Raw genomic sequence first — 27291 nt, forward strand, 5'->3', positions numbered from 1 at the left:
TGTGTGTGTGTATATATATATATATATATACATATATGCATACACACATATATATGTACATATACATATATATGGATTACATTATTTTATAGCAAAAAGATGTATGAAAATGTCCAATTTTAACCATTACATATATTCAGGCCAACATTCACGCACATAAAATAGAAATAAACCACTTATAAAGTAAATATCCTAACACAAAAGTTAAAAACTAGAGGGCTGGAGAGATGGCCCAGCAGTTAAGAGCACTGACTACTCTTCCTAAGGTCCTGAGTTCAAATCCCAGCAACCACATGGTGGCTCACAACCATCTTTAATAAGATCTGATGCCCTATTCTGGTGGGTCTGAAGACAGTGTGCTCACGTAAGATAAATAAATCTTTTTTTTTAAAAAAAAAAGTTAAAAACTAGTACCCACTAAGCCCTCCTATGAAAATATTTTATTCTGTTTCTGAACATGAAATAGGATATTATTGATTACTATGGTCTAAATTCAGATGGAAAATAATTTCGTATAGCTGCATGGCTTAAGTTGAGAAACACTATTCCTAAATACAGATATAGTATCTTTAAAGAACAGAAACCTACACAAATCCTTTAAAAATAATTCTTTGTGTATCACCTAGTAAAGAAACAAAATCCTCAATGAGTGAGGAAAATAAAAAACAGCTCCAGATAACTAACATGGTTATCTAACATGGTCAGTTAATCTTGGTGTACTCACATTAAAAACAGCATCACACAAAGCCACTGTGTGAGCATGATGGGCCAAATAAAAACAACACAACTCTGTAATTATATCTAAGCACAGAACAAAACATCAACACTGTCCTGTCTACAAAAATGACTAGAAATAATCCTGTTCTCACTAACACCACTGTCTGGTAGGAGAAACACGTTGAGATCAGAAGACAACTTATAGGAATTGATGCTTTCCTTCCAAAATGTGGGATCAGACTCAGATCTCCAGGGTTGGTGGAAGACACCTTTACCTGCTGGGCTGACTCAATTCCTAGAACATCTAATTACTAAATGGTACTGCTGCCTAGCAACATCCAATTCACTTCTAAGCCCCACTTCCTTACACTTGCCCTAAGATTATGTAACACTAAATCCTCTATGATTCCCATGACACACAGTATGGCATAAACGCATCCCTATTTACAGTAATTCTATTTTCTTTAACCACAGGTATGTTCTTAGAGATTTTCCCTGGAGGGCAATGACAAGAGTTGGAACTACAGATTCACAGGCATGCTCAAAACTAGATAGATGACTCCCAGGATAGCTATGAATGCGATCTTAACATATTTGAGGATGGCATAATGTTACTATGTCAAATAACAGACACCTCTGGAAAATAAAGGATGGAATTAGGAGTAAAATAAAATCATACAAGAATACCTCCAACCTACAGAACAGATAGCATTGTAGAGGAAATCCTGATACACAGTGTTGGGCGTGGCGACATGCACCTCTAATCCAGTACTCAGAAGGCAGAGGCAGGTGGATCTCTCTGTGACTCTCAGACCAGCCTAGTTTACATTATCAAGCTACAGGCAAGTCAGGACTACACAGTGAGACCCTGTCATTAAAGGGGGAGGGGGTGATAAATAACTTTATCCAATCCTCAGTTCCATAAATTAAAAATCCTGTGTTTAGTGGCACTACTGATGACAATACTAACTAAACAAACAAATTTTAAGTTAAGTTCATTTGCTAAATATTCCATCAATCTGAACAAAATTAGAACTCAATATAAAAACTAAAAGAAAAATGGTAACTAAATCTTGGCCCAAAACCACAACAGTGCCTAGAACTGCAGGACCCTCTGAGTTAAGCACAGTGCTTCCAGGTAGGTTATTACTGTCTCAGAGTTCCTCAGCACATTCAGTTATCGACCTGAAAGAGGCATGATATTCTTCAATGTTGCCACGGTGTCCTTACCTCCGGGGTCCTTGTCGGGATTATATTCTAAAGCATTGCTACAGATGAGGTCAATATCTTGCAGAAAATCTTTAGCCGTTAGATAATTGTGTTTATCAATTTTAGTTATTACTGTCGATAAATCCATTGGTTCTTTGATTACTTCAAGATAATCTGAAACCTACAACAAACAGGATACTTTAATGAAAATTACATCTGGCTTTGCATATGCTTTAGGTCATAAAACCACAATTAAAGACGGAACACTTGATAATTTAAATCTAGATAGTCGACCATAAAAGAGTAGAATTACAGTGCTATTTAAGCTACTTATTGCACGAAAAAGTTACTCGCATACTTTCCATGAAAAGTTTGATGGTGCTCATCGTGAAATCTGAAACAGATTTTAAACCCTTTGGGTTTATCTGTGACGAGAATGTGTGAGTGAGAAGCATCAGTAACTGCTCTACCTCAAGGAAACACAAAAAGAAAAAGCAGAGAGTTTTCATACTAAGAGTTTCTGGTTTGTGGGTCTTTTTGTTTAGTTTTTTTGTTTTGTTTTGTTTTATAAAAAGGCAAACAATTTCATGGAAAGTATTCTCTACTCCTTTGGAGTCATTACACACATTTTAAGTCAATTAAATAAGTATTGTTTTGTGCTCGCTTCGGCAGCACATATACTAAAATAAGTATTGTTTTTCTAACTAAGGGTTTGCTGGACTTGTCTCCGCACATAAATTTTTTGATAGTGAGACATTGTCAGGATTTATATAGAATATTTTATGTTTTCTGTCACATAACCTGTAAGGAAGAATTAGCAACCTATGTCTACTGTTTTCTCAAGTAGAAACTTCAAGTAGTGATTATGAAAGCAGTTTCAGAAATTCCTAAAACTAGCTCAGGATCAACTTCCCAGCAGTTTCTGAAAAGTGAGGGTTTGTTTTCTTACAGCTTCTGAGAGCACGGATGCTGTGGTTTTAAGTTTATGCATAAGCACATGCATGTAATTTACATGTGGTTTTACATTTTTCAGTTCATCCATAAAATGTATCTGTCAGCTCTAGGTGGCCCTTATGCAGGTAGTAATGGAACTATTAGTTGGACTCTCAGATCTTGCCCTTGCCATAAAAAAGGGAACAGAAACATGAGAAAGCACCTTCAAGTTTTAAACTATTAAGAGTATCTTAGTGCATGCTTAATTTTAAATTCAGCATGTTTTTATAATGTTTTGCTTTCTTCAGTTGATTTTAAATTTAATAGGTTTTTAGCCACTTCTAATTCATTATTTGAATATATACTTTTATGGTTGTGCCCTGGAACTCTGTAGAACAGGATGGCATGGAACTCGAAGATCTGACTGCCTCTGCCTCCCAAGTGCTGGGATTAAAGGCATGCACCACCACCACCAAGGCTTATGCTTTCTTTTAAGCTACTTAGAAATTATCTTGTTTTTCGAAACATTTCTATCCTTCCCCTGATACTCCTGTTTCAGCTTTGAGAGCAAGCCCAGAATAAACATCAGTCAGAAAAGAAGACTGTAATATTAACAAAAATGTTACCTAAACCTTACTTAGTATTTCTATCCCTTTCCATTTCCCTGCCATGATTTATAAAACTTATGTTTCCTTAAAAGCAGATGACATTTGAAATCTGCCAAAATTTAGTGATTAGGAAAAAAACGTTTCTTGAGCAAGAAGAAAGTTAGTTCATCTCAACAATTCCTTTAAGTGCTTGGTTCCAAATACACCCAGAGGGAGTGATCTGTTTAAAACAGTCTTTAGGACTAGGGCATAGCTTGGTTGGTGGAGTCCTTGCAAGATTTTGGGTTCAATTCTTAGTACCATAAAAAGAAAGCTTTAAAATTAGCTGTGTGTGTGTGTGTATGCGCGCGCGCGTGTGTTACTTAAAGTAAAAGCATTAAGTTAGGCCTATCTTTCAGATCCTGTTATTCCAGAAGGAAAAAGCAGAAGGTAGCTACAATAGAAAGGACAAAATAATGTGGACTTTCAAGCACAGTGTTCATGCCTATAATCCCAAAATTTGGGAACTAGAAGATTGTAAGTTCAAGGTCATCCAGGTCTAAATAATGAGCCTGTCTTAAGTTGTTTTGTTTTGTTTTTAAAGAAAAAAAAAAAGACTATGGGCTTTAAATTTGAAAAAAATAAACTTTCTAAACTTGGCTATGTCACAAGCCAACTTCCTCAACTCTAACACTGAAAAGTAATAAAATGACCTTCTTGCATGTGATTTGAAAGTTATCAAATCTACACATTGTAGTTAAACATTCAACTGAAACTTCTGACAGTTCCTTTATTCTAAAAGAGGAAGATGTATATTTTCAGAGATCAATAACTTATTCTTTCCAGTCACAGATGACGTAATGATTCCAAAGGAATCCGCTCAGGTCCAAACCACAGATTTCACAATTAGGACACAACATTCAACTCTGAATCACTTTATAATTCAAATATGACTAGACACCAAAACTGCTCAAACATGGAGTCTGAACTATAAGGAGAAGGCCGGAAAAGATTATATTATGCTCATCCATGCTATATTATCCCAGGATAAAGAGTTTTTTGAATTGACAGCATTCTGGCATGTACCAAATGGAAAATTCCTTTTCTCACCATCACAGACCAAGTTCCCACGATCACACAAAACAATACACGTACATAGTGAGGAATTTTCCACTGGGAGCAAAGCAGAGAAAATCTTTGGAGAGGAAAACAGTTTTAGGAGCCTGGGAAGTGTTTAACTTCTCGTGGCATCTCAGCGAGAGGCCTTTCTAAAGTAGAAAAACTAATAAGGCAGTTAGAGACCTGACTGTCTCTTTCCACAGTCACAAATAGTTAAGGAAATGCCAATACTGGCCTGATAGGCCATCACCAACAGTTTTAAAGCAGGATTTATCCTGGAATAAAAATAGTCTATTATGGACATTTCACAAAAGTAATGTCAATGCTCCTCTTAAAGAGTGGGTGATCACAGAGAAAAATAATTAAGAGGACATATACGAATTGGTCATTAATTTCACTCAAAAGTCACCAGATGTTTGCTGGTGACACTGGTAGTTATCACATGGATTAAAATTTTTACAGGCTAGGGGTAATATTCATCCATGCCTTTGTTTTTTTTCCTTCCAAAAAAGATGTCAATATTTTTTTTTCTTTTAGCCAGTTCAACTTCACTGTTTGCACACTACTGAAACAAGACCTCTTCAATATCCACCGGTTTGCTGAAGATGTTAAAGCGTTTATCTGTGGCCAGCCTCTTGGTAACATCCCTGAGGAACAGCCGCAGTTCTCGCAATGTATTTTCCTCCTGGTCTTCCATCCGATTTTTTTCTGATTCTGATAACTGACGAGGAGGGGACGGTAGTGCAAGTGGAAGCACTTCCATAGCACGGAGAGCTAAAAAAAGTGGGGGGAAAGTAAGATTTAGCATGATAACCCAGAAATCAATTGGTATTCTGGCATTCTCTCAAAAACATCTGTAAGAAAAGTAAAATTACAAGTCCACAAACCATGAAAATCCAATAAGTAAAACTTCAAATGGAGATTAAAAGGAAGTAAGAGAATCACTTCACCTCATTAAACAACATACAACAGGTCTCCTAGTCCTCTAGAACTCTACCCTCTCATTCTGAGAACCACAGGGAACAGTGAGCAACACCTACAAGGATGGAAGAGAAGTAAAAGCAGAAATGTGTGTGCATGCACACTTGTACTTACGGCTGCATGGAGGGGTGTGCATGTACATGTGCACGTGTCTTACGAGGGTGTGTGTGTGTGTGTGTGCGTGCGCGCGCGCGCTTGTGTCTGAGGGTGTGCACTAATGCATGTGTGTCCTCCCTATCTCTCTGTTTTATACTTCAAGGCGGGCTTGCTCACTGAAGCTGGAGCTTTCATTTTTCAGTCAGAATGGCAGCCAGCAAGCCCCAAAGACCCTTCTGTCTGTGTCCTTGTCCACACCAGGGTAACCAGGGCAACATGTAGCAACATGTAGCATTCTTGCTTTGTAAGTGTCCTGGTGCTGGGACTCTGGATTTCAGCCTTCATGCTTAACTACATACACTCTTAACCACTAGGGCCTCTCTCCAGTTCAAATAAATGAATGAATGAATGAATGAATGAATGAATGAATGAATGAATATTGAGGCCATAGAAGACCTGGAAAACCAGGCTGAACTATCATATGTAAAATCTAAAGTTTTATTATATACCTAAAACAAACTAAACACTTTAAAACATTAATTTTCTAATGACAATATCCTCTGATTCTTTTAAAGAACTTCCTGGTAAAATAAATGGACATGGATTGTACGTTATTAAGCAAGATCACCCTATCTCAGAAAAAAAACAAAAACAAAAACCAACCCTACATGTTCTCCCTCAGAGTGGATAATAGCCTATATATTTAAACAAATGTGCATATAGATACAAGATATAGAAGAACAAAAGAGAGGGTAAGGGATGAGGAACAACAGAATGCGGGAATTGTAAAAGAGGATAGAAAGCTATTTTCCTAGCTTTAACTTTGTTGTGGATTTGGTTTGTGGTATTTTTTTTATTTCAAGTTCACTACAAAAATGTAATCTTACAAAAGGAAATAACAAAAGGGAATCTTATACAAACTCTACTCACTGATGAAATCTTGTAAGACTACAATATGCTAATGAAGATGCCAATGTTATAAGACATTTCCATCACCTCATATAATAACTTCATGTTTATTTACAATCTATGTACATTGTATCATTTGCCCATTTTAGTACTGAAATGTTTTTATTTTCTTCTGTAAAGTGCTGAGAGATGTCCATATTGTCTTCATCATATTCCTTTGTCAGGTATATGAACTGAATTACAAAGTTATCTTTCAAGCCCACTGTGGTGGCGCACACCTTTAATCCTAGTACTCTGGAAGCAGAGGTAGGCAGATGTCTGTGAGTTCTAGGAGAGCCAGAGCTATGTAGTTGAAATTCTTTCTCAAAAAAAAAAGGGGGGGGGGAGGTGGAGGAAGAGAAGGAGAAGAGGAGAGAGACACAGAGAGACAGAGAGAGAGACAGAGAAAAAGATCTTCATAAAGTTTTTAATAAAGAAAAAATATTTTACTGCCATCATACTAAAGCTCTGGACTCAAATACTAAGTATTTTCATGAAGACTTTAACATGAAAAATGAAAGTCAATGAATATACCCATTCAGGGTGGTATAATAAGACAATCATGAGTTCAAGGCCAGCCGGGGCTACACAGTAAGACTCTGTCTCAAAAAACCCACAACGAAGGCCAGTAAGGCGGCTTAACGAGTAAAATACTTGCCTTAGAGACTGAGTTCAATCTCCAAAACTCACATAAAGGTAAAGGGAAATAACTAAATCCATAAAGTCGTCCATCACACACAGTACAAGAAATAAAAATTTAAGCATAAAGATATAGAATAAAAATGCTTGGCCTGGAGAGATGGCTCAGCGGTTAAGACACAGACTGCTCTTCTGGAGGCCCTGAGTTCAAATCCCAGCAACCACATGGTGGCTCGCAACCATCTATAATGAGATCAGATGCCCTCTTCTGGAGTGTCTGAAGACAGCGACAGTGTACTTACATATAATAAATAAATAATCGAAAGAAAGAAAGAAAGAAAGAAAGAAAGAAAGAAAGAAAGAAAGAAAGAAAGAAAGAAAGAAAGAAAGAAAGAAAGAAAGAAAGAAAGAAAGAAAGAAAGAAAGAAAGAAAGAAAGAAAGAAAGCCAGCCAAGTAAGAAAAAAAATGCTCCAAAAAACAGAGAATTTAAGCCAGACATGGTGACTCCATCCCAGCACTGAGACGCTGAAGCAGAATGAGTTTCAAGATAAATTCAGATCGATGAGACTAAAAATATTTATCTAAGAATATATAAAAAAGTAAAATAAACTGACAATCAAGGTAAAAATATTTGATATACTAATGATAACACATAAACAATAAAAACAAAAACAAATAGATATTTATGAAAACATAAGAACTTAACAAGAAAGGGAAAAATGTTTAGTATCTGACAAGAACAGTTAAGATAAATGTAAAAGAACAGAGGAGAGACTCGGAGTAGGGAGTGGGTCTGGGGGGACTGAGGGCAGGGAATGGGTCTGGGGGGACTGGGGATAGGGAGTGGGTCTGGAGGGACTGGGGGAAGGGAGTAGGTCTGGGGGGACTGGGGGTAGGAAGTGGGTCTGGAGGGAGTGGGGGTAGGGAGTGGGTCTGGGGGAACTGGGGGAAGGGAGTGGGTCTGGGAGCACTGGGGATAGGGAGTGGGTCTGGGGGGACTGGGGGAAGGGAGTGGATCTGGGGGGACTGGGGATAGGAAGTGGGTCTAGGGGGACTGGGGGAAGGGAATGGGTCTGGGGGGACTGGGGATAGGAAGTGGGTCTGGGGGGACTGGGGGAAGGGAGTGGGTCTGGGGGGACTGGGGGTAGGAAGTGGGTCTGGGGGGACTGGGAGAAGGGAATAGGTCTGGGGGGACTGGGGGAAGGGAGTAGGTCTGGGGGGACTGGGGATAGGAAGTGGGTCTGGGGGGACTGGGGGAAGGGAGTAGGTCTGGGGGGACTGGGGGAAGGGAGTAGGTCTGGGGGGACTCAGAGTAGGGAGTAGGTCTGGGGGGACTGGGGATAGGAAGTGGGTCTGGGGGGACTGGGGGAAGGGAGTGGGTCTGGGGGACTGGGGGCAGGGAGTGGGTCTGGGGGCACTGGGGGTAGGAAGTGGGTCTGGGCGTGGGAAAAGAGTGGATGTGCATATTAAAGTGCACTCATGCATGCAAGAAATTTTCCAAGAATTATAATGAGACTTTAAAAAATAGAACAAAGCAATATAGGCTTAAAATTGTTTTAACAAAAATGGTGTTTTCTTGTAGAGGTTGAAAGATTAGCAATAGGACCTCTTTTTTTAATGTACCTTTAAAAGTAAAAAAAAAAAAAGAAACCTTCCTCAATGTCTTAGACTGCACTCCTTCCCTAATTCAGACAGCCTAAAACCCAACAAGTTCTTGAGGTTTTCTAAATGCTATGGTTCCAAACCCAAGAAAAATAAAATGCTTAAAACAAGGCTATGGTAGACTTTCAAATACTACGTAATATATACTAAATAAATATTTTTAAATTAGCAAGTAAATGAGAAAAGACCACATTCTAACCAGCCTTTGTTGTTACAAGTTCACTGTCAAGATGACTGGATGTGGAATCACCCAGGAGATTCAGTTCTGGTTTTGTCTGTGAGCAGAGAGACATCTATGAAGAGGGCCAACACCTCCGGTGTAAAGACCACCACGTCATGGTCTGGGCCCACGCAGGAGGAGCCACACTGCACCAGCATTCCCCACTTGGCTTCCCAGCCAGAGACACAGTGTGACCAGTGTCCTGCTCTCCCGCCAAGACAGATGTATCCTTATGTATTGGATGTTTTTCTTATTGGAATCAACTATGTAAACCCTTCCTTCCTTCCTTATTTTGTCAGGCATTTTGTAACAAGAGAAAGTAACATAGCACTTTTCAGATTATCAAACTTGCCCTGCTCTACAAAGAAATTAACTTGTTATTCACATCCTGCCATTTCAAGAACAAGAAACACAGAACTGATAACTTTCTCCCCTTGGCTTTTTGAGCCGTTGAATACAGAATCTAGCAGAATTTCTGAAGTTGGGCTTAATGAAACTTTAACAAAGATGTACTCAACCTTGGATTAGGTAATCAGATAGCCATTTTCAACATGTCTATCTAGGCCAGTGAGATGGCTCAGTGGGTAAAGGTGTTTGCCACCAAAACTGATGACCTGAATATTTCTTTTTTTATTAGATATATTCTTTATTTACATTTCAAATGATTTCCCCTTTCCTGGTTCCCCCCTCCTGACCTGAACATTTCTCAATACCATTGTCTTTTTCTTGTAAAGCTTTGGGACTTACCAGTATGTTTCCTTCGTGGTGGTGCCATTGATGCCTGATGGAGAATAAGTTCTTGGAAAAATTTTCTTCGATCTTCTTCAATAGGCCTTTGAATATATAATACCTCTTCATACTGTATTCTAAAGATACATTTAACCTATACATACACACATACATAAAAAAGAATACAGAATTAAAAGCATACATATTAAATCAAATTAAAATTCCTTCCATTTCTTGTCCATTTCTCAATAAACACAGCATATTCATTCTAACAAAAGGGTTGACTCCATAAAAAAAACCACAATGAAGAGTACAGTGTCTAAGTCAATAGCCAGTGGGAGTATATATGTAAAAATCATCAGGTAAAAGCAAAGATATTACGTAGTACCAAAATATTCAGAACATACAATAAGGAGCTGTAATCATATTAACAATAACTCTTTAAAATCTTCATATTTCTTTTTATTTCTCATCCTCTGTTCTTTTCCTACCAAATTCATTTCATTATACCCTCTGGAATCCTGGTTCTGCTATCAATAAACTAGAATTTGAAACACTTCACACAGACTATTCCTTCAAACATCTTTAATGAAAATGTAAAGTAAGTCAGTAGTTCTCATCTCTAAGTACCTCCTGTCTGCTGATTACCTACCTCCCATCTCCTCACCTGCTCTAACAAGGCTTTCAATACACAGCTTCCTCTTCCAAGATATGCTCCTTAAAGTCCTGTATACCATCCATATTTGTCACATGACACTTAACACAGCCTTTGCTTTTTTTGTCTCGTTGGTTGATTGGTTGACTGGTTTTAGGTCTAATTCTAGACTCCAAATTCTCTGATTAAAAAGCTTTTCTTATTGTTTTGATTATTTCTCCCATTTTATGGTTTGCCTTTCACTCTACCAATAATATCCATTTATATACAAACGTTTTTAATTTTTGCAAGATCCACCTTACTTATTTTTAGTACTTTTGTTTTTGCTTTTTTGGTGCCATGTCCAAGAACTGTCAAATATGGTGACATAAAGTTCACTACCATGCTTACTTCTAAGAATCTTAAAAGTTGTAGTTCTTGCATATCTTTGATTTGTTTAAGCTAATTTTGCATTAGGTATTAGGTAAGCATTCAGCTCCATTTTTTAGCATATAGAATAGACTTTCCCAAATATATATATATATAGTATTTCCATACTATATATAGCATTTCCATAATTTTTTCCATAACTTTTTCAATGTCTCTCTTCCCTCCAAACTTTAATTACTGTCGAGCAGTGATCTTTCTATCCTTCACATATTGTGCTCATTCACTCAATCAAGATCACTGTGCTTGAACCAGTGAATTAGTGGTCACACTCTTCTGGTCTTCGTAGGCAGCAATTATGTACATGGTGGAGAGAGACGCATGCAGGTAAAACATTCATGTACATAAAAAGTACAGTAAAATAGAGACATAGAGACAATTCTCTCTCTCAAAGAGCCCAGACCAATTCTTGGTGAGAACCATTCTATTGCATTTAAATCTATGTTAAGGTCTTTTCATAATAAACTTCATTTGATTTTAAAAATATAAAAAATAAAAAATAAAAAAATAAAAAAAAAGATTACTGTGCGTGAAATCTATGTGTGCTTACAGGTATATGACCGGAAGCTACACCAGGCAGGCTCCCACTCACTGTTGATAGAAGGGTGAAGAAACAAACAGCGAGTGCTTAAGTAAATCCAGACTTATTAGGACATCATGTGAGCCGGGTGGTGGTGGTGCACACCTGTAATCCCAGCACTCTGGGAGGCTGAGGCAGGCGGATTTCTGAGTTCGAGGCCCGCCTGGTCTACAGAGTGAGTTCCAGGACAGCCAGGGCTACACAGAGAAACCCTGTCTCGAAAGAACCAAATCCAAAAAGAAAAACAACAACAACAAAAAAGACATCATGTTGCAGCAAACAGGCACCTTAATGTATGTATAGGAATTGAGTGATGGTTTTAACTGTTGAAGATAAAAGGTGGTGTCTCCTTGACCATTCATCAAGACAAAACATCACATCACAACATCAGGAAACTGCGTCTATGGCATCTGAAAGAATTACTATCAGGAGGACTGGAGAGATGGCTCAATGGCTAAGAACACTGGATCTTCTTCCAGGACCCAGGGTCAATTCCTAGCACCAACTTGGCAACTAATAACAATCTTTATTTATTTAACACAAGTTCTAGGGGATCTGAGGCCCTCATCTTGTCTCTGTAGACACCAAGTACACACAAGGTACATAGACATACATGCTGACAAAACATCCATACACGTAAAATAAATAATAGAATTAAAATTTTTTAAAAATTACTATTAATACATGATTTGAAACAAAAAAAACCCTGAATTATAATTTTTATTCTGCCATATTAAATGGCAGTGAGACTCTAAGTAAAACACTATAGTTTGTTAACCTCTATTATTACAGAGCAATGATTTCTAAATTTTTTGACCAAATATTTCAAAGGTAAGACACCTGAGCATATTTCCTCAAAATAAACATATTCATTTAGCACAATATTCTAGTAATATATTATTTCTATTATATAATACATACGTACTAAGTACTAAGTACTTAAGATAACGTGAAAATTAACATGAATTGAAGTTCTAATGTTCTGGTTACTGGATTAGAAGATAGAAACATTAAGAATATAAAGAATTAAAAAAAATATAAAGAATATAAAAACATAAGAATATGAAAGGGGCTCTCCTTTTCCATGAAGGATGTCCCAGAGAAGAAAAAGAAGGTTGCTGCTATGCCAAAAACTCTTAAGAAAAAGCGAAGGAATTTCGCAGAGCTGAAGGTGAAGCACCTGAGGAACGAGTTTTCCCTGAAGACACTGCAAAAGGCAAGGAAGAAGCTCATGTATGGGAAGGCAAAGCACTATCACAAGGAGTACAGGCAGATGTACCGGACTGAGATTCAGAATGCCAGTTCCACAATTCTCAGCATGTTAATTGAAGCCTTGGTGAGCTTAACAAAGGTGCCATTGAAGATCTGACGAAGCTGCAATACCTTGCATACCTTTGGGCTTACTCCATTGATACCCCGGATTCTGATGACAAACACTAATTTTGGTTCTGCGGGCACACAGAAGTTCCCAGCTTCTATTGTGTATATTGCATGGGGGTACCCCAACCTGAGGTCAGTAAATGAGTTCATCTACAAGCGAGGCTATGGCAAAATCAATAAGAAGCAGATTGCCTTGAAGGTAATTCTTTGATTGCTCGAGCTCTTGGTAAATCTGACATCATCTGCATAGAGGACCTAATTCATGAGATCTATACAGTTGGGAAATGCTTCAAGGAAGCAAATAATTTCCTGTGGCTCTTCAAGTTATCTTTCCCACGAGGTGGAATGAAGAGAAAGACAACTCACTTTGTAGAAGGTGGAGATGCTGGCAACAGGGAAGACGAGATAAACAGGCTTATTAGTCAGATGAGCTAAGGTGTTGACAGCCCATGGTATTTTTGTAATCTGGTCAGTTAATAAAAAATTGAAAAAAAAGAATATAAAAGGGGTTCTAAAAAATTATTGTTATTTGTACCAACACCACAAGTCCCATGGGAATCATTCTCTTAACAATAGAGCAGAGCCAATCATACCTCACATCAGGAGGATAAAGCAAGAGGACTGCCATGAGATTGAGACTAGACAGGAATGGATAGATGGATGGATGGATGGACGGACAGACGGATAGACGGATAGATGTGTGTGTATGTGTGTATACATATACATAGATGAAAACCTTTCCCATTTATGATTTTACAATAGTATTTATTATAGAATTGTTGCAGCGTATTTGATCACACCCTGTTTTACAGAGACAGATTAAAGAGAAAGCACGCCAGAGAAGGAGCCAGAAGATCAGAAGGGATTGCTTAGAGTTAGTTGAGGCCAAGCAGAGCAGTTGAGTAAGAGGCCAAGAGAGAAGCCAGATTCAATCAGTCAGCCTGGAGAGAATTTAGATGTAAACTAGCCATGCAGAGTTCAGAAAGAGCTAAAAGGGTGATCTTATTCAGTAGTAAGTTTCAGAAGTGCAAACATTCTAGGCCTAGATTAGATTGTACGGAGGCAAAAAGTTTCCAGGATTAGGCCTAGGCTAGCAGTAAAACTCAGAGATAACAATTACATCAGGTGAGAAAAAGTTACATTTATACAGAGTATTTTTAAATTGCACAATTATGCAATCAGGATATAGAGAATTCACATAATTTACATCTCAAAAATGTAAGTATTCTTAATATTTACATGATTAATAAAGCAAAAAAATACAGAACAGTGATACAAAAGGAAAAGAAGCCAAAATATCGGATTCAATGCTAACAAATTTCTGCTAATTAAGGATAATCAATATCTTAGTATTTCTGAATACTACATACAGCTAAGCTATGCCCTCTATGACAATAAGTTAAAAGTTATGGTTAAGAGTCTTCATATCTATCAGATACTAAACATTTAAATTTTATTTGGGACAGATGAATGGCCCAGCAGTTCAGAGTAGAAGGGCACTCTTGCAGAGGACCCAAATTCAATTCCCAGCATCCAAGTCAGACAGCTTACAACTAACTAACTAGCTTACTTTTACACTCCAGTTTAAAAGGACATAATGTCCTTTTATGACCTTTCTGCATACATGCACACATACACACACACACACACACACACACACACACATACACACAATCTAAAGGTAAGAAAAGCCTCCTCAGGTCAGTAAGATGCCTCAGCAGGTAACAAGTGTCCACCACGCAAGCCTGACAACCTGAGTTCGATCCCTAGAAATGACAATGGAAGAAAGGGGCTCATTCTCAAAAGCTGTCCTCTGACATATACTTCATAGCCTGCATATGCATACACAACCATATACACAATTATTATTATTACTACCATGATTATTTAAAATAAATTGTTTCATAGTAGAGCAATAAATTATGCAAATTCATTCTATCAAAAACAACTAGCAAAGGTAAAACATGAAAGAACTCAGAAAACAAATACTTGAATCATAAAATTCTATATAATCAGGTTTATATTGCATTTAAAACATGTAAATATTTTAGATGAGCATCATTTCTACTCCTGGGAAAATATTTTTCAGTATGTCTAAAACATACCATTACAAGTCATATAAAATTGGAGTATTAAAATTTTTTAATAAGGATCTGAAGAGATAGCCCAGCAGTTAAGAGTACTGGCTAATCTTCCATAGGACCCAGGTTCAATTCCTAGCATCCACATGGCAGCTCACAACTGTCTGGAAATCCAGTCAGGGGATCCAACACCTTTACACAGGCAAAACATGCAGGCAAAACACCAATACACATAAAATAAAAATCAATCACTTTGTAAGCATTGAACCGAGTTGGGCAGTCATGGCATACTCCTTTAGTTCCAGCAGTCAGAGGAGACAGAGCAGGCAGTTCTCCATAAGTTTGAGGCCAGCCTGGTCTACAGAGCAAATTCTAGTGCAGCTAGGGCTACAGAGAAAACTTGTCTCAAAAAAGAGGGGATGGGAGAGGGAGTAGACAGACAGATAATTTTGATGAGTTTCATTCAAAACCAATTTCTTCCCCTGAATCAACTATAGCTCTACTTTGAACTCAGAAGTAAATTTCAGGTATAATTTTTAAAAGAAAAATGCACAATAATATTTAACCCAAATAAAATCTAACTCTACAGGTGGCATCCTATCAACTGATGTCACAAAGAATGCAGAGGGGCACTATAAAGGGTCGGATGATGAAATCGCTCAGGCTTTCTGAGGAAGCTGCATGCATCAGGCTCTACTGTAGGCATGCAACTGTCTCATCTTCACAACAGTGACATGAATGGCGGCTAAAAAGCTGTAGATTTGGTATAAAATTGTAATTTTTATTCTAATTAAAAGTTGTTTAATTTAATAAGTCAACAATTTTTTAACAATATAATAAGGGAGGCTGGAGACATGACTCAGCCGTTAAAGGCTAGGCTCGCGACAATGTAATAAGGCCAAATGGACAGTTAAGCATTCTTACCTCTTCAGGCAGCTCACTGTACATAGTTTCAGAGGTAGACAATAAAAATATAGGTGAAAAGGATGGTATATCCTGCAGCAGTGTCAGGAAAGTTGCTCTCACAGTGTCACTGACAGCGTCCCACCAGTCACCAATATGAGGCATGTAAACAATACTCGGTACTGTTCTTCGAGCTTCTCGAAATATCTAAGGAAAGAACCAGTGTTTAAAAGCTCAAATTGAGTACTCTAAAGCCTACACATTAACCCCTGGATACATTAAATATGTCAATCATCCCCAAACTTAATTTCCTAAGATAGGATACAAAAGCCTACATATGTAACTCCTATGTACTCTTGCCTCACCATATATAAAAAAGTATTTTATAATTTAACTACTCCTATTCAATACATATTAATAGCACAAAGATAGAAAATTGTTTTTACCATGTACAAATAATAAGGTACACCACTAAAAATGATGCAAGTAAAAAATAAGCATAACACCTCTATTACTATAGTAATTTTAGTGTTACTAGTGAACTTCAATAAGGAAGAAAAGGGCAGCACTTTTGAAATACTTAAGCAGTATCTAAAAATCACTGAATACAAGAATATATATATATTAACCAAGACGCACTATCCTAGAGCTTAAATTTAATGGACTTTCTGCTTATATACTTATTCATCTCTATCACTCAATTCTTCATAGTTACAAAAGAGTCTTACTTCTCTAAAGAGGAACAATAAGCTCTGAGATACTTCCATTGTCAGAAAATTAAAACGGCATTTTCCTCAGTTGTTAAAACCATCCTTCCCATCACGCTCTGCCGACACATAAGAACCAGACTGGATGTTAGTTAACTGCTAAGTAGAATTGCTCTCCTCTGCACGTGAGCTAACATCTGTTGAGCCCAACACTGAACTCCTGCATGTTAATATGCAATCTTTTTAACAAGTTTAGGTATAAATGTTTAACATCTGACAATATTTCTTCTAACTAGAAATTTCTATTCTTTAGCTATTTCCCATATTTTAAATACATTCCAATGAGCCTACACGTAATGTAAAAGATAAATAAGAACCTAACACAAATGACTAAGAGCAGATGTAGTAACGCATGCTATACTCCCAACATGAAGGTGGCTGAGGCAAAAGGACTGAAAGTTCCAAGACAGATAGGGTTACAGAGCAAGTGTGAGGCCAGCTTGGGCTACATAGCAAGATTTACACACATACACACACACACACACACACACACAGCACAGCACACACATACACAAGCACACAAGTCATTAGAAATTTTCTAAAGAATAAAAAGAACTATTTTTATTTCATGAGCGTCCTACCAATTACAGAAGTTTATTCACTAATATTTCACACATTAAACCTTTTCAATAAAATAAAAGGTGCTGCCAACACTATAAGTGACAGAGGCTCAAATAGACTCTCCCAAGGTGGAAGAAATATAGACACATGTTTCAAAGGAAATGTTTGTTCCTTCCTTTGCTCGATATTTGCATATCCACCAATCCACAGCAGCAGTAGACACAGTTTCTTCAGGACTCACAAGCTCTGACCTTTACTAAAAATATTATTATCCTAAATATTGGTAATGTGTGATTTTTTTCCCTCTTCAAAGTTCTTATAGAAAATTAAAAAAAAAAAGAACAAGCATAAATAATTGGCAATAGGAACGAACCACACAGGAGTGCAAAGGCAACTGAGACATTTAAAAAAAAATTACTACATGCTGCCAAGAGCAGGCATGGTATGAGGAAGAGAGGAACTAATTCTTACTGCTACTTTGCAGTTCTCCTGTCTATGCTGGGAAAACTAAGAGGAAGAGAAATTAAGAAGACTAGCAAACAAAAACTACTCACAAACTTCATAAATGACCACTACAAGTCACCTCATGCCTGGTGTACAGGAGAAAACAAACCAAGCCTCTACATAATTACTCTGCCTTTTATTCTAGTCCTCCTGTAAGACGGTCTAGAAATCCATGTTGAGAACACCCAGCTACCACAAGCGCCAGCGTGAGCAGCCACTACAGCGGTTAAGGATAAGAAGACCTTCCTAGAGCCAGAAGTTAAGCAATGCAGGCAACAAGTGCCCTGCTCACGGGCAACTGTGAGCTGCACCTACTCAGTCAGTTCTCAGAGATGAGGTTTTGTTTAGATTTCTTTTTTATTTTCATCAAGTCTTCTTTAAAATTTATAACTTAAATGTAATACTCTATTATTTCCAATGCCCCTAAAATATCCTCTTTTTTTAAATAAAATTTTACAAATTAGGTTAGAAAAGCAGATGAGTCTAACACAAATATAGAAAAATCCAAAAGGCTTAGCCTTTTTAACCCATGAGTATAATGATATGACTCTCGAGAATTAATCTCACTACAGAAGACTACAAGATTATTTCTACAATGTTTCCTCTAAGCCTTAAGTTGGGAACCATGTTTACTTTCTAGAAATATTAAAAAGCACTACTGAAGGATTTTTCCTTTTAATTCCTCGGTTTGTATATCATGATGTTATGGTATACTTTCATAGTTTTATATATAAAACCAACTTGTTCTCATTTCCCAGTTTTATACTAAAAACTCAAAAGGAGAGCTAAAAGAGTGACTTAGTGAAGAAGTGCTTACATAGTTTTTCTAAGACCCAAGGTCAATTAGAAGCAATGAATGAATGAATGAATGAATGTTCTGAAACTAGCATTTTAAAATTCTTAAGAGTGTAAACATCAAAGAAATGTAATTTTATTATGAATTGTGGGATGTTGGTTGAAGAGTAATGTAAAATCAGCCTTTCAACAGTTTACCCATGATCATTAGACCATGTTTTGGTGCTGGGGAAGCAGGGTTCTGAGGATGGAACCCAACAGAACACACAACAGTCAAGTACTCTGTCACTGAGCTATATCCCATGTTGGTAATTTTTAAAGCTGTGAACTAAAATAGTCTTTGTGAAGCCAAATACCTGTTAGTTCAGAGGAAAAATAGAGTCTAGTTTTAATGAAGTGGCAACTGGCTGGGAACTACTGATGCCATTGAGAACTAGAAAAATACTCACCTATGAGGTGTCTTGGATTGGTGGATGTGCAAGGTGTAGTAGAAAACAGAAAAACTGTTATAGAGAAAAAAAGACAGTAGGCCAAATTACTGAACCAACCGTTTCAAAACACCTCTGACATGACCAGCACTCTTGCACACGTAAAATGAACAAGTTCCAGTGTCTGTGAACACTGATCATTTCTTCCTGGCTTCCTTCTTGACCCAGATATTACAGTTTCTTAACCAGACTTAATTTTCCTTAAGGTTTTTTTTTTTTTTAAATCAAAAATTACTTATGCCAAATATCAAAGTCAAAACTCAGCTTTCTGGAACTAGAAGTACCCATTCAAGGGGGCACAAATGATATAAACTGCACTTATGTTTATAGGCGTTCTAATGATCTGAAAAGCAAAACTGAGGAGGCAGTACTGTAGCCAGCACACTAAAGTATCTGGGGCAGAGCACTCGCCTCATGTGTGTCAGACGGCTGGCCTCCCCAGCACTACGTGCATACAAGTTCAATGTGTGAAATTTTTGCCATTTTCTTTATTTTGGCAGCTCTGGGGATCAGATTCAGAGCTTATTACAAGTTTAGTCAGTATACTACCAATGCGTTATATACCCAGTCCTACGCATGATTTAGTTAAAAATTTATAGCTTCATTACAAACCACTTTGTTTAAAAAATGAAATCTAAAAATCTTGAAATCTGGATAAAAAAATCAAATGCAAATGTGAATAAAGTAGAAAACTCAAAGCCAGATATACTCTGACTTACCTAAGAGGGGCTATCACAGGCAAGAGGCAAACAATTTTATGTCAAAGAAACTTCTAGAGTGTCAGTAACTTAATATACTAAAATTATGAAACATAGCTAAAAATAAAATTTGGGGAGCTAAAACTCAATTTTTATAAAAAGCACTATATTTTAAAGCACTAATGAGTTGATTTTTTTTTTTGTATATTGCTATCATCAGATTACAGGGTATTACTGGTGATTTATTCTATTAATATCATTTTACTGCATTTATATTCTATTCACCTAAGATTTACTGAGCATCTTCCATGAAAACAAGGCACTGCATGACCTCTGAAGATCGAGAATTCAGAAAAGGCACCATGTTTCCTACATAAGGACAAAGCCAGCCAGTGATGAAGCCCGCCTGTGCTATTTCTGAGCTGGAGCAATACTACAGAACGACCTCGGTGAAAGTTAAGTTTTCTGATTATTTTCATTCTATAAAGACTTCAAATCAATAACCATTACACATTCTGAAATAAAACAATTTAATTTGTTTACAAACTCAAGGTGAGCGTATGCCACAGAAACCCCAGACACCCAGGTGAACAAACAAAAAACAACAGTATGTGCACTCCAGCTGCACATACATTAAAACTCAACAATACAGAAGATTGGCCTGGCACCCGAACAAGGATGACGTGCAGATTCGCGACATGCTACATATCTTTTGAAGGGAGGGTGGATATAAAACTAGGTGGGTAGGATAATAGGAAGGTTCTGGGAGGCGTTGGGGAGGAAAAAAACATGGTCAAAATATATTATATGGGAAATTTTTTAAACAAACTAAAAGGGAGAGACTGCACTAAGCCAAATATAATCCTTTAATATTACTGAGTCAAATGACTTTCCTTGAGAACTTCCAGATATATTTTCTCTCTGGGAATAGAAAAATACTAAAACTTTCACTAAATAAAATACTTAATTCATCACTTGAAATTATTCATAACTATCCAGTACCTAAATTCCAAAACTTTTGATAAACCACATATATAAGAGCTGAAGATCTGGCTCAGGGTTTGTGAACACACACTGCTCTTTGGAAGGCCTGAGTTTGATTTTCAGCACCCACATCGGGTGGCTTACAACTGCCTGAAACTTCAGGCCAAGAGGAATCTGACAGCTCTGACTTCTGTGGGCACTTGAATTCACGTGCATATATATCCTACCTCCTTAAACAGATACTTAAAATAATTTTTAAAATTTTAAAAAAATAATAAAAAAAAATAAAGTGGTGGCGCACACCTTTAATCCCAGCACTTGGGAGGCAGAGGCAGGTGGATTTCTGAGTTTGAGGCCAGCCTGGTCTACAGAGTGAGTTCCAGGACAGCCAGGGCTACACAGAGAAACCCTGTCTCGAAAACAAACAAACGAAAAAACCACCACATATAAATAATTATATCTTAATATCTCTTTAATAATAATAATAATAACAATAATATCTTTAAACAAAAAATATTCATTCATCCTTTTTTCTAAGTCAGTAATGAGAACAATACAGGAGACAGTATTCACATTTGAGAATGGAAAAAAGGTGGAATTACAGTTATTATTGATTTTTGTCCTGTTTTTTTTGTCTCGAGTCTGGGGGAGGTTAAGAGAAAAGGTTTCATGTAATTCGGGCTGGCCCAGGATAGTGCTGAGCTCCTGATTACCTGTCTCTCTCTGCCTCCATGCATTGAGACTGCAGTGCCCACACTGACACTAGTCTCTCGCTATGGACTGCCAACCCTCAGGACGTACAATAGGGCTCAGTAACTAGGTGTGGACTTAGGTATCAACCACGAATGTCCTAAGACTTCCCATTCACCTTGGGACACCTTGACATGCTCAAGAATGTAAGAGCAGCACGTAAACACACAGAGAATCATATTGTGCCTACTAGTGCCAGACAGAGACTGCAAAGTACTGGATCTCAAAATATAATCTATTTAAGACCTAGAATAGTAATAGATTGAGGCGCATGTTTAAAATATAGGTTCCTAAAACCTATCCCAAATTCAGTGAAATAGGACCTCTGGGTCTGGAATCAAAAATTAAGAAATTTCAGTAAGGCCGGGCGGTGGTGGCACACGCCTGTAATCCCAGCACTTGGGAGGCAGAGGCAGGCGGATTTCTGAGTTTGAGGCCAACCTGGTCTACAGAATGAGTTCCAGGACAGCCAGGGATATACAGAGAAACTCTATATAGAAAAAAACAAAACCAAGACCCTCTCCCCCCCCAAAAAAATAAGAAAAGAAAAATTTCAGTAAATTCTCCAAGCAGTTCTAAGACACACTGAATCTTTTTCTTTTTTTTTTTTTTTTTTTTTGGTTTTTTTCAAGACAGGGTTTCTCTGTGTAGCCCTGGCTGTCCTGGAACTCATTCTGTAGACCAGGCTGGCCTCGAACTCAGAAATCCACCTTCCTCTGCCTCCCAGAGTGCTGGGATTACAGGAGTGCGCCGCTTCCACTCAGCTCCTTTTTTCATTTTCATGCTATACTATTAAATATCCAACTCATTTTGTATTAAGTATGTTAAAGGGATCCAGTGGGTAAAGTTACTTGATCAAACCCGATGTCATAAATTCAATCCCATGAATCCATACAGTAGAAAGAAACAACTTCCAAAAGTTGTTCTCTGACCTCCACATATATACATATATATGTGTGTGTGCTGCTCTCTGACCTCCATTATATGTATATGTATATGTACACATGTATGCACATGCATAAACACATAAATAAATAAATAAATAAATAAATAAATAAATAAATAAATAAATAAATAAATAAATGTAAAATTTCACATACATTAGAGAAATGCATGCTAAGAGTAACTTGCCATAGGCTGACTCTTCTGCTATACATTTACTTAGGGTTGATCCTCAGGACAGATAGTCCCAAGGAGAGAAGGCAGAAAAAAAGAAATGAAACTGAACTTTTTAAAATGCTATGATTTAATACTTGAACCACACCCACTACCCTAGGATTTTTTTCTTATCTACTTAGAACCAGATTTGCTGACCTTTTTATTTTTAAAATAAAATAAAAAGTTTTATTTAATAACAGTATCTTTTTTAAGAATATGTTGAAAAACTACTTCATTTATAACCAGTGATTGGCTGGCCCCAGCAGTGCTCGGCAGAGTCTTTCTTAGTCTAGCTGTCCCCTCACTGCTCAGGCCCTGGCCACACGGGTGCTTATTCAAACATGCACTCTAAGAAGCTTTATATGGACTGCAATGAGAAAATGACTTTCCTCAAACTACACAGCCCAATGGTGAAACCAAGGGTTTTTTATTATTTTTTTCCTATCAACTGATACCCTTCCCCCCACTTTCACCATCAACATAACCAACAAAAAGAAAGCCAGAAATGAAAGAGAACAAAAATTATGAAGATAGGATTCCTATTTAGCCAAGTTATGACTTTTCTTTAAAAGGCCCAGGCTCCCAGCACCACAAAGGTGCCCTGAGTGCTCCTGATATATGCTTTGTCACACTAGACCCATAACCCCAGCCTCAACACACACACAGCAGACACACACACCACACAACTACAGAATACAGACTCTCGTTTTTAAAATGGTTCTCGTTTAATGTGACTTTTTAAAAAGATGCCATACACTTTATCTGCAGCTGAGATATACCTTTTTGAAGTGTTCTTACCTCAACCCTTCAGAGTCCTGGAATTACAAGGTGTTAGCCAACCCAACCCACCAAAATTATTTAAAAAGACAGGATTTTGGAAGGGCTGGGAAAGACAATTTACTGGATAAAGTTTTTACTGCCCAAGTATGAAGTAGCACCTGTCTTTGACCCACTGCTTACATACATGGGAGCATGGCATTGTAATCCCCGTGTTGGAAGGCAGAGGCATGAACATACTTGAAGCTTTCCGGCCAGCAAATTTGGCTTAATCAGTTAGACCCATGTTCCAGTAAGACAACCTACCTCAAAAATAAAGTGCAAGGCTCCTAAGAAATAACCTAGAGGTTAATCTCTGCCCTCACTCAACAGGCACCACTCATGTGTATATGTAAACAAAGAGAAAACAAAGGAGAGAGGAGGATTTCGCTGTACTGCCCTGGTTGTCAGGACAGAAACTACCCTCTTGCTTCAACCTCTATGTATCTGGGAATACACTGCTGATAGATAACACATCTATCTCCTTTGAAGTTAGTTTATCTTTCATTTGCTTGATAGTCAGATATAAATGCCATAAAAAGAAGAGGTTACAGACACACTAGTTGCTGTTGTAGGTGGGACTTTTTCTTCCTTTACACTGTAATTATAAATAAACAAAGTTGGCTGAAAACTTTAGTTCCGTAAAAAAGCACCAGCCACGCACATATGCACAAAGTCCTAGGTCTGATCTTCATCACTGCAAAACTAAAAACACACAACAAAAAGAAAACAAACAGCAAAGTTTAATAATTCCCAATTAGACAGATTCCTGCCCCTAAATCAAAGCAACCATTTCTGAGCAGACCGCACACATGCACATACACTGCCTTTACTTTCCCGTGTCAACCTGTGTAAACCAACCTCAGCTCTGCCGGTGGCCTCGGAGTATATACATGACTTGTTTTCCAGTGCCCCATTACAGAATGTTGTTTGTTCTATAAATTACATTTGTCAGTATGCACAAGGCTAAAGAGATGTCTCAGTGGTGAAGAACACTAGGCTGCTCTTCCAAAGGACCTGGTTTCAATTCCCAGCATCCACATGGCAGTTCACATCCGTCTGTAACTCCAGTTTCAGAGGACCAGACACATACAGACTTACATGTAATCAAAACACCAAAGCACATAAAATATAAAACTAATATAAAATATAATGACATAAAGCCATGACTAATATCCTTCTGCATCTGACAATGAATTCTTATAGCTAACAAATCTTTAGGGGGCAAAATTCCTAAATATAGAATTCTAGATCAAAAGGTTATACCCACTTAAATTTTATAAGAAAAAGCATAACAATACTCTAAAATATATACATTTCCATTTCCATTTAACTAAATACAAATATCCAATATCTCCACCATTTCTAAAATTAAATTTTTAAGTTTTTGTTAACTTTAAACAAAACTTGTGATTTTCATGTATCTGTTTATGTAAAGGTAAAAAAATCTTTTAACTGGTTAGCTGTTCTTTTTTTCAATCTCCTTATAAATACAAAGCATATTTGTTCTTTTCTCTCTGGCAGAGGCTGGAGGAGAATAAGACAGATACTCACAATATGACCTGGTATTATTGTGAATTCTTGATTGCCCTGCCTCAGCTTCCTGAATGCTGAAAATTACAGGTGTATACCACTATATCTTACTGTGTTTTGCAATCTTTTATGTTAGACTTTTTTATCTTTCCTGATTTAAATACTATTTATATTTAAGAAATTTGCTCTTGACATATGTATAAAAATATGTTATTTACCAGACAATGTCTATTAATTTTATTTGAAATATACATTGCTATGTGAAACTTAAATTTTTCTGTAGTCAAGTCCCTTTCATTGGGTTCTAGTTTTTGTATATTGTTTAGAAACTACTTTCTTAGGCAAATGATAAGTATATGGTGAATTCTTCTAGCTGGAGTTCCAAAGCTGATCTAGAATTTGTTTGCATTATATAACAAATGGGAAATTAAACTGTCTTGTTTTTCTACTGTCTTTAGTTAAAGCATCTGAAAACGTGTGTTTTTGTGCCTGTCCACTTTGTTTCCAGAAATAACAAGTGAGACTTCTTATATATGAATAACTGCTTAGGTCAGTAGCTTTGGCACTCTTTCCCAACTAGCTCATATCTTAATTATCCATCTATTTTATTCTAAGTCATGCCATACAGCTGGTTACCTGTTCTCAGTTCCTCATGGCCATCTTCTCCTGTGTCTGGATGAACCTCCGTGCCCCACCTTATAACCCTGCCTCAGCTCACTGACCAGTGAGCAAGTCATTGACAGGTGAATGCTTTTACACAGTACACAAGAGATTATCTCTGCAATTGTCCCTGTTAAGGACAGCCAGTTTTTAAAAGCACTAAGTAACCCATTTCTTCCATGTTACTGATAGGAACTGTATTTGTAGCTATCATCATATGCTATTTCTACAGAGGTCAGGGTGTATGTTTTTTATTTGTTTGTTTTGTCTTTTTTGGTCTTTTACTTTATCTATCTGTTCTTGTGCAGGTACAAGTTTCTTATTATTGTCATCACAGCATACCCATTTAAAAAAAAAACCAAAAAATTTTATATTAAACTTGTTTCTCTAGAATTCACCTTGCGATTCTCATTCTCATGTTTATTTTCTAGAAGAAACAGAAATCTTGTTAGGTTGCTCCCTCAAATTACAGTGGGATTAGAAATAGGATTAGACTTAAAATTTATGAATAATTCAGAAAAGAACGCTCAGCATTCTCATTTTGGTCTTAGCAGCAATGAAAATGTAAACCATGATTACAGCTAACATGTTGAAAGTACTGATATCAAGCCTACTCGATGTATTTATTTTTTAATATAACCTCATACTGAGTATCATTATCTTCATTTCATATGTAATGGAATCAAGGTTCAGCTGAGTTAAACAACATGATCTAGGTCACAATAATGAAGCTGTGCAGTTATGGTTCTATCCATTTATTCTGACTTAGATCTATACCTGAATTAAAGTATAAAAAATAATTTAAAACAATTTTTTTAATTCAGCTGTCCCTTTCAATTGAATTTAATTTTTCTTCTTAGGCCTTGCATACTAATTTGTTCAGTTAATTCCCAGGTAAACTTAATGCTGTTTTAAATTGTCCTCTCTATCCACTGAATTTCTAACTTATTGTGATTAACATAGTAAGAAAGCAATCAGTTTTAGACCATTACATTTGTAAGTGCCTACCTTATAGAATCCTCTTATTGTCCTAAACAATTTTTGATACTGTAGGTTTTCCAAAAACAATGGCATCACAATCAATATGTGTAACCTTAACGCAGCCGTTCTAATTATTTAATTCCCTCAATGTTTGAACCAATTTGCACGTCTCAATAATGACCTGTCCATTAACTAAGAGGCTCCATTTAGCCATGTGCCCCTGTGGCTGCCATCTAAGGAGGCCAGCCTTTGGCACTCTGCATGTACTGAGAAGCTGCAGCTGCTACTCAGCTAGTCTCTCAGCTTTCTTCCCTTAGCATCAGAATGATGGTGTTCTTTAAAAGGATTCACCTGTGAAACTGTCCAGGTTGAGTGCTTTTATAACTCTTTTTCAATTTCTTCTTCTACAATTAGCACTATTTAGATTCTCTTTTCTGAAGTCAATTTTGGTAATTTATACTTTCCTAGCTCATCATTTGGATTTACTTGAAATGACACTAAACAATTCTCTTACTTGTACAAACCTGCAAAATTGTCTCATCCAGAAGGAAAAATATGAGCAAACATCAAAGTAAATGTTACTGGAAAAAATTCAGAGCTAGGGTGTGACAAACTGAGAGCAAAATTCTGTTATACAGTTTTATATTAGGACCACAGAATTTAAAAAGAAAACTTTAAACAAAGCTCTACAAGAAATACTGTTAATTGCCAGAGAACTGTAAATAAAAGA

General features: G+C 37.0%; 1 protein-coding gene, 1 non-coding gene and 1 pseudogene across 4 annotated transcripts in view; 2 read left to right on the top strand and 1 right to left on the bottom strand.

The window, feature by feature from the left end:
* Atad2b (ATPase family AAA domain containing 2B) overlaps nucleotides 1-27291 on the bottom strand; it is a 129251-nt gene that overhangs the window by 28288 nt on the left and 73672 nt on the right. For 2 of the 3 annotated variants that reach the window (XM_052186151.1, XM_052186149.1), the window contains exons 19-22: nucleotides 15888-16073; nucleotides 9860-9995; nucleotides 5143-5339; nucleotides 1948-2107 (exon numbers count right to left, since the gene is read on the bottom strand). In XM_052186151.1, coding sequence (XP_052042111.1) covers nucleotides 1948-2107; nucleotides 5143-5339; nucleotides 9860-9995; nucleotides 15888-16073 — 679 coding nt within the window. The remainder of the gene's footprint in view (nucleotides 1-1947; nucleotides 2108-5142; nucleotides 5340-9859; nucleotides 9996-15887; nucleotides 16074-27291) is intronic. The other variant, XM_052186150.1, reaches the window with a different exon arrangement.
* Nucleotides 12587-13339, top strand: LOC127687485 (60S ribosomal protein L7-like; annotated as a pseudogene).
* LOC127688088 (U6 spliceosomal RNA) lies at nucleotides 20291-20392 on the top strand. The gene has a single exon (XR_007978550.1). It is a non-coding gene; the product is annotated as a U6 spliceosomal RNA (small nuclear RNA).

Source organism: Apodemus sylvaticus, chromosome 6 (genome assembly GCF_947179515.1).
Source record: "Apodemus sylvaticus chromosome 6, mApoSyl1.1, whole genome shotgun sequence".
NCBI classification, from domain to species: Eukaryota; Metazoa; Chordata; class Mammalia; order Rodentia; family Muridae; genus Apodemus; species Apodemus sylvaticus.